General features: G+C 32.3%; 1 protein-coding gene across 1 annotated transcript in view; it reads left to right on the top strand.

Annotated features, from left to right (window-relative positions):
* LOC149541702 (UDP-glycosyltransferase 85A1-like) overlaps positions 1 to 9079 on the top strand; it is a 73678-nt gene extending 64599 nt beyond the window's left edge. Inside the window, exon 3 of the mRNA XM_089796109.1 lies at positions 8547 to 9079. Coding sequence (XP_089652235.1) covers positions 8547 to 8948 — 402 coding nt within the window. The 3' untranslated portion in view covers positions 8949 to 9079. The remainder of the gene's footprint in view (positions 1 to 8546) is intronic.
* The last annotated feature ends 222 nt before the right edge of the window (positions 9080 to 9301 follow it).

Here is a 9301-nt window from a genome sequence, read left to right on the forward strand (position 1 = left end):
ATATACAAACCAAATTCTCTTTCAACCACTTGCTTATTATAGAGGTTTTGATCAGCATTCTCAAACATATCAGACTGAAAATCTTCTTTGTTTAAAGACTTATGCATGCTATCAATCTTAAATATGAAAGTTTCATATTTGACTTGAGGAAAAGGATCATACCTACCTTCAAATTGTATATCCTTATGTATAACAGGAGGATACTCAAATGAACAATCTGATTGATACTCACATATGTCATCCACATTAGAATGTGAAACTAATCCATAATCTTCATATGGTTCTTCACAATCAGTAAACAAATTAGCCTTCAAATTAGAGAATTCATCATAAAACTTATTGCAAGGTGTGTACTGATTTTTAAAAACAACTTCATCAAACACCTTGTCATCATAATCAAATGCAACATCATGATCATATTCACTATTAAATTCAGAAGAAGAAGAACATTCTGATCTATTACAGAAGTAAGACAAGGTATTATCATCAAACTCATTCTCAACTGAATCTAAATTGTCCATGTGCTCTTCAAACAATAGGTTAATAATTCCATGCAATGACCCTCTTTGAATGTTTTGACAAAAAATAGGTTGATCATCATTAGGATTCTCATCATACAATGGATTAGTGAAAACTGCAAAGTCCTCATCCATTTCATCTTCATGGAGACTTTCAACATGTGAAGAAAAATTAGAATCATCACAAGAAGACACACCATCAACTCCATCAATGAAGCATGTAGAATATAAATCAAAGTTACTTTCATTGTCTTCATGTAGGTAATTCAAATGTCTTGTAAACAAATCAGTATTTATCTTACCAATAGGTGCTGGTGCATTGATCTGAGAATCATTTATATACTGATCATCACTACATTCATTCTCAAGACATTTATCTACACAGTTAGGTAATTCATCCTTATAAACAATTTCTTTATCCTCATATTGTGTAGGAAAATCTTCACAACTTTCAACATCTAGCTAACTTGTACAACTTTGAACTGGAACTTCACTTTCAAATTTAAGAAAAGAACTCATACCTTTACTAACAAGGGAGTACTCACTTTCATCATTGCTTTCTTCCTCCCAATTTGCATCTGATTCACATGAAGAAAAAAATATACTAGCACTTTCATCTTCTTGAATCGAGTAACCTCTCTCGTCATTGTCTTCACATGATGCCTCTTCACAATACACAAGATCAGCAACTTTATTATCATCAGTTGAAACATGACTTTTAGCTTCATTATACTCACATTGATATGACTATCTTTCAAATTTAAATTTAATAACGTTCTCAACATGATGCAATCTATGAAGAATATGAATCATTTCTTGCCTATTTAATTGATCAAGTGAATCTATATTACCATCTACTGCTGAAACATTAGAAACATGTGAACTCTATTCTTCGAACTATGACTGAGATAAGTGTGATTCATATTCTTCATTTTGTATTACCTTTCCATGTTATGTCAGATCATCAACATCAAACTCATGATCATGGAGACAACTCTCAAATTCCTCATTTGCAAAAAACTGAGATCTAGGTGCAGCAACTTCATTAGCAATAGAATCATGCATACAATCATCATTATAAGAACTTGCTAATGTAACTAATTCTTGATCTACAATATCATCACATTGTTGAACCCTATCAAAGTCTGATATACATCCTACTACTATAGCATCATGAACATGTGTGTCATCATTTGTAACCAAGCTAACCTTACTTATACACATATTCTAATTTGAAATTTCCACTTGATTAAAACCTATAGTAGGGGTATTGATATGCTTATTTGAAACTAAAGCATCAACACCACATTCATCCTTTCTTTCAAATACATTATACTGGCAATCGTATGTAGAAAAATGACCTCTAGTCAATTTGTACCTCAAATTATTTTCAATATCCGTAGCAGTCACAAAAGCCTGATATAATGTATCTAGTTCTTTATCCCTTAGTAGATAATTCATTTTCTTATCAAATGCATCAAAATACATTGCTAAACACATTTGATTATCAGGTCTATAATTTTTAGGGATTTCATTCAAAACTCTTGCAAATCTAATGTTAAATTCAAATCTAATGTTAAATTTAGAGACAAGTTCATCACTTTGAATATGAATCTTTAAGAACTTGTCATAAGAATCAGATATGCTTACCCTTTCTCCAAATTGCTCCATGAAAGTAGAATGCAACTCACCCCAAGATGAAATAGAACATACTGGTAGAAAAGAAAACTAGTCTCTAGCATCACCTTGTAAGGTTTGAACAAATAAATTCATGTGCACGTCCTCATGAGAAATCTCATAGTCACCCATCAAATTAGCAAAGAACTCAATATGATGACTAGCTGAAACAAGATGGTTCCCATTAAACTTAGGCAAACTTTTTCTAACATCATTAGGAATGACATTCGAGAAACCATGACTACCATTAAAACATAATGACATATGTCATTTGGTAGAAATGGATCTAGGAACTTCAATAACTGGTTGCATCTTAGGTAAAATGAATCTTGACATCCTTTAAAAATTTGAATGTCATTCACCATTAATACTTAACTTGCAGCCTATCTAAAAATACTTTCTACCAATTTCAACTCCAAACACACTTCACAAACTTAAATACAACTAACTAAAACTTGATCTGATGAAGTGTATAAAACTCTGAAACTGTTCTTCTCCTATTAGTGCTGAAAAGCACTTGATGGAGAACACTTTTCACAATCAATTTTCATGAAATGAGAAAACATGAAAATGAGAATACCTCAAGATTCAGATGGCTGAAATTTCTCTATCTACAATTTACAATAGCAAACCCAAAGTTTTACCAAATCCTTACTAAACCTTTTGAATTAACACACCACAAATCTTACAACCGCTTAAATGTTTCAACCTCATTAGATCTATTCTTCTCCTGCAATAACTAATCACAATTCATGCATAAAACTACACTAGTACAGAGGTTAACTTGGATTCGCCACTCAAATTAAGTGAGACATGAATTGAATTAGATTTGAACAGAGTTATAAACTGATTTGAAATAATAGTAGGTAGAAGAAACCCTCTTCAGATTTATCTTGAATTTGAAACTTCTAAACAAAGCTGAAACATAACTCTTCCACACTATCAGATCCAAACTGCACTCCTCTTTTCAAACAAAAATCCAACAACAAATTTAGATCTTCCCAACAATGTGCTAAAAGCCCTCAACAGAATAAATGTACAATTAAATACCACTGGTTGTAGAGATAGAGTCACCACTCACAATTGTGAGAAAAGTTTTTAAAACACAGATTATTACTAATCTAATTCTAAACTAGACTCTCAACAAGAAATAACTTGCAAATCCTCAAACATTTTGAAAAGAGAATAAGATACTCTTCATTTTTAGATCCTGGACTCTAATTTTTTACAACAGCAACTCATAAAATTGAACTGATTGAAGGTAGACTAATTTCTTAGCACAATTTACATCCAATTCAAGAACTAGTACTGTAATAGAATAAAGCTTACTAGGGTCACAAAAATGTAGCAAGGAAATGTATTGAACACATCAACTTGCTGCTGTATGAAAACTTTCTCCATGACTCTCCTTCTATTGTGTTGAATCCCTTTAAATTCTCAAGGTTTGTCTATCATGAATCTCAACACAACTCCCCAGTAGACTCACCATTTTGTTGGTGTTTTTAAAAAACTACTAAGCAACACAATGCTCAATACCAAGATGACATTACTCACACAACCTAAAGAATTGCCAATTCTTACTAACAATTGTATGTGCAAACCATTTGGACCCAACTTCAACAAAATCAAGGGTGGTTTTCTACTCTCTAGGCTCTTCAAAACCAGGGTGGGTATACCTAGGGATGATTCAAGACTGGGAAACACTGTATGAAGATTATTTTAGTTTCATTCTGATTCTCATCTCAAATCCTCAAATACATGTACAATGCTTGATAATTTGATAAACACATCCCATATAATAGATATGGCCAAAATTCTTCTATAGGTCTACAGATGTTCTCATCAATAGTGGCTAACTGAAGCTAAAACATTCCATGTAGACAAGTATAGGCCAACTTTGAAAATCTTCAAGAAATAAAAGTAAAAATTGATTATAATTATGCATTTTTGACAACCATTTGTGACACATTTCTCTTTCAGCTAGATCAAATCTTATCAGTGCCTAATCCATTAGGGTTTAGAGTCCACATCAAATTCTTAGATCTAATTTTTTTCCTTACAACAAATTTTATCAGCAATTCTTATTAGAATTCATCATTCAAAACCCTTTCCACTACTAGAGCAACCTTATCAAATTCATCAAAGATTTTACTTAATCCATTGAATTAATAGTAGTGATAAAAAGATATACAACCTAATTGGATTGTATTCAATTGCACAAGACTTTATTATACAATATCAAGATAACCAAGTAATTAAAAGGAGACAAGATTCAGAAAGAACTGATATGGAGACAGTTTATAATTTGTATTCATTTTCCTTGAAAATTGTATACAATTTACAATAGACTCAGAATGACCTTCAAAAGAAACACAGATCATTCTATATTCGTGTATTTTCAAGATCTAACAGAGAAAATACATCACAAACTTTCTTAAACCAATGGACCAAAAATAGACTAAGTATCACTTAGACAAATAAAATTTGGACCCTTTCTCTAGCCCTAGAATCTCACTTATATAGTGTGAGATGCAACAAGCTTCAGTCTAAGAGAAAATGGCAGGTGTCTCTTGCAAGAGAAAGATGCATACATCTGCCTGAAAAGAAAAAGATTAACAAGAAATTATGTGAACCACATATTCTCTTGCAAGCTTCTGTCTATCACATCCTTTTCCTAATTTAGCTCTAACTATGATTCTATTGTATATGTAACTGCTAAGCTTGCCCATGACAAAATCTAATTTGATGATTTCAAACTAACTTGAACCCCTAGGATTTACCATCATCACGGTGTTGGGAGAAACACCCTTACTTCCCACTCTTTGCTAATTAACACAAATCCTTAAGATAACGGGTTAACTCTTAAGAAACAACACTCAAGCATGGAAACAATGTGGCTGTCAAATATAACAAAATGAGCAATTTTTGCTTAGTCAACCATGTCTGCATCCAAAACCATCTTTCAACCACAATTTGTCACCTATTGACACAAAAATATGTGCACTAACAAAAAGTCAGAGGGACTATTTGCATGAAGCCCATGGGTATAAAATCTTCTTCACCTTCTCTAAACACTCTACATAGGGTCCTACATATTTCTGTTTCCATGGCATTGAAGTGTGCCATCTTGAAAATTTTCTTAGAGAAAGGTGTTACTACTAACAAGGTCTTTATTTTATCAAGTTCATTCTCTACTCCCCTCATTACCTTAGTAGCTTGATCACAACCAATAGAAACACCTGGGATTACTAGTCTTCATCGATCAAAATTCCACATACTGACATACAAGACAAACAACTTCCTCTCTGTAAGCCACTTTTCAAAAAAACTTAAACCAATTCAAGAGGAAGAAACACTAGGGGTCCAATTACTCTTGTCAAGTAATCCCTCTGCTATCCACAATCTAAGAGATAGTGAATTCTTCATAGCCATTTCTGCTACACCATGCAAGATAGAAACACTTCAGAGACTATAGTAAAATACACATTCAAAAACCTCTTATCTGTAGTTCTTTTATGTTGTTTTGCATTCTTGCCAAAATCTACACAATCCTCTTAGTAAATGATACTATTCAGAAAAGACTACAAAATCTTTATTCACATGAGGCACAGTTGAGAAAATCTTATAAGTTACACTCTATTTTTTCCTTCACATGTGAAACTTTTCAAATCTCATTAATATGCAGAGTGCCACCACCTTTAGTATTTCAAACTTGTGTTATCAATCCTTAAAATCATATGATTATGGGGTATAGAGAAAGACAACTCGATGTTCCAGTTGACAAGTCAATCATTCGATCCAATGAGAATTGCCCATGTACATAGCTCTTTCCTTGATGGCACTTGTGTCTGGACCCACTGGTGACTGAGGACATGTGTCACCATGTCTCTACTTTGTTTTGCATATCCTCTAAGCAACTCTTGATAATGAGATAGCGATGGTCGTCAATCTAAAATCAAATCAAAGGTAAAGAAATTGCTCAACATATTCTGAAGGAGTGGTGGGTCTCGTACTCGTTATGTCACATAGACTAAACATCATGCAACTTTTTATAGTGAGATGGTGAGGATTTTTGATTGAAACTTGATCGAATGATTGGGATCTCTTAGAAGCTTTATGGGTCCAAGGCATTGCTGACGTAGGAGAATCTGTACTACTGGCAATCAAAAAAACTTTACTTTGAGCCTGGTCAGCCTTCAATGTTGCCTCGGGTCCCACCAACTATTGATTTTTTATGGTGCCTCGCTACTTCACTAATGATGAGAAGGCAAGGTTTTTCGATAGCGAGGTAGCAAGCTCCAATGACTTCAGTAAAACTCAGTGCCATGATATACAAGGATCTATCAAATCATTATTGCTCCTGCCAACTATTTCTGAGAGCAATAGTTATTACTTGTCATGTCACCTGGTCATACCATAGTTACTGATGATTTTTTAGACCACCATGTTTTGATTTCACAGCACCTCGCTACTTCGATAATGGTGAGATGACCAAATTTTTTGATAGTGAGATAGCGATACATTGAAAAAACCATCATTTTGATACCGACTTTTGACTGCTTCCATTGGGTCTCTTTTTCCATTCTGACAATACTTGCCAGGTGTTGGCAATTGAATAATCAGCCAAAAAAAAAATCTCCAATTGTCATGTCTCCATTTAGTAGTCTCGTTTTATAACTTTATGGCACTCACTACCTCGCTATACATAAAGAGTACCCATGTTTTCATAGAAAGGAAATAAAAATGGTTGATCTAATTAGATCAGATGGTTGGGGAATCTAAGAAGAAAAGTAGTGCGGGGCATGGAAGATATAAAGGGAACAGAATATTTGCCCGATTTGAAAATTCAAACATTTCGCGCTTGAAAATTATGAATGGACTGAAAATGTGGGGTTCTCACAAATTTTTTTGAAGGGTAGCAAATAGATGACTTAACTAGGAACCCTACTATCCACTAATGGGTAAAATCTAACTTTTCTATATCTAGGCAAAGGATTTCTATTATACAAAAATTCAGACCAACAAGGAGCCAACCCTGTTAAGGGTTACAAAACACATGGTTAAGTGTGACCCTATTTGAGGATTTGGATCACCCTATTAGGAGCGGCCTTTTAGAGGCTCCAGTCACATCAATCTAAAATTGTCGCCATGTTAGAGGATTTAAAAAATTATTATTAAGCCAAATCTATTAGGAGATTTCTTCACTACAACAATTGTTAGAGAGTAATAATGATTCACCTAATTGTTGAAGCAACTGACTTTGCAAATTTAGATCAGTATTCTAGTTTAACCTCTTGATCATTCCTAATTAGAATATTCTTTGTAGCTTGGTCTTCTAATTTAGATGCTTCGTGCTTAATCAGATATCCTTTTCATTTATGTTCTTTTACATTAATTCCCTAATTGATTGATTTAGTCCACAACTTGACCTTTCATATATATGATACTCAATGTCAAGTTATCTTGAACACCCTCCCATACAAACATTTAACATCCATTTGGTTGGCTTGTATTAACTAGTTAATTAACAAAAGTAATCTATTTATAGTTAGCTAACACTAGACTAATCACTCGATTAAAAAAAAAAAACTTCCTTTGATGACTAACCAAACTTGGTTAACATTAACTCTTTTCATTGACTGAGTAGGACCACTTAATACTGACTTCTTTGTTAACCAACCAATCTTGGTTAACACTGACTTGTGCTCGATCTCCTTTAATGCCCAATTGAGCTCGACTTACATAGTGCTTGGTTAAAGCTTGACATTTGTGTAATATCAATGACAATATACAATTGAATAATTGTTTTCAACAGCCACAATACATGGTATCCTTGCTAAAGCTTATTTTTTGTAATATTAAAAAGAATAAAAAACTATATAGAAGTTTGTGCTACATGAAACAAAAATGGATTGTAAATTTTAAGATTCAAGTGAGATTTAATGAATCATTATAAACTTAAAATTATTAGATACTAATATGATATCTTATTACAATAATTAGTAACACTTTAATTAACTTAATAGAAAATTTTCCCTCTCTTATTTTATCTTGTTATTTATTCTAATATTAATAGTGGTTCATGCAATAAAAAAAGATAAATATATGATTTTTTAAATCTTACATATATGGTGTCCATGTCCTATCACTATTGTATTTAAAATTAATAGTCCAATATTTTAAAAATATATGTTCGTTTAATAAAAGGGTACACAATATGATATCATAGCCACTAAAAATATATATCTTCTAAAACTTTAGGAGAAAATATTATTATTTGTTATTTTAGTTTTTCATGTGAAAACCATTCAAATATTGTAAATGTAAACAAAGTTGTTTTTATTGTCTTAGGTGCTTTCTCATCCTTCTCTTGGAGGATTCCTTACACATAATGGGTGGAACTCTACTTTGGAGGCAATTAGTATGGGAGTTCCTATGATTGGTTGGCCCTATTTTCATGACCAATTTCTTGATTGTCGACTTGCAAAAGATATTTGGAGGATTGGCTTAGACTTTGAAGGTGTTGATGCAGATGAATTTAAATTGGTGAAAAAAGAAGAGGTAACAATTATTGTTACAAGTCTAATGAAGCATTCTATTGGAAATAAGTTACAAGAAAATTCAGTGAGGCTAAAAGAAGTAGCACACACAACAGTGATGAAAGGGGGGACATCCTATGCAAACTTGGACACCTTTGTAGAGGATATGAAGAAGATGGAAAGTAATCTCCAATATAAAACATCTCCTATGTAATAAATAAGTATTAATAGTTTGATTTTAATTTTTATTGTTTAATATTGACTAATACATTGAATGTTTCTAAAATGATGTTGATATGATCTTTGTATGTTGTTAATGAATAATGTATTCAATATTAGTTGGAATCATTTTAGTTAATATGCTTAGAATTCATACAATGGTAGGTTAGAAGAAAAGTATAATTTTATGAGTATAGGGTATAATTATTTTTCATTACCATGTCTATTGATATTATTATGATTTTCAAGTGAACATGGTTTGTAATTACAATTACAATACTCTAAATCTCCCCTTGGTGTTGGATTTTGAACATAAAATATAAAAAATAACCTTGTAATTTGTGTGTT

Source organism: Cupressus sempervirens, chromosome 8 (genome assembly GCF_028749045.1).
Source record: "Cupressus sempervirens isolate cs-2001-9-10 chromosome 8, ASM2874904v1, whole genome shotgun sequence".
In the NCBI taxonomy this organism is placed as follows: Eukaryota; Viridiplantae; Streptophyta; class Pinopsida; order Cupressales; family Cupressaceae; genus Cupressus; species Cupressus sempervirens.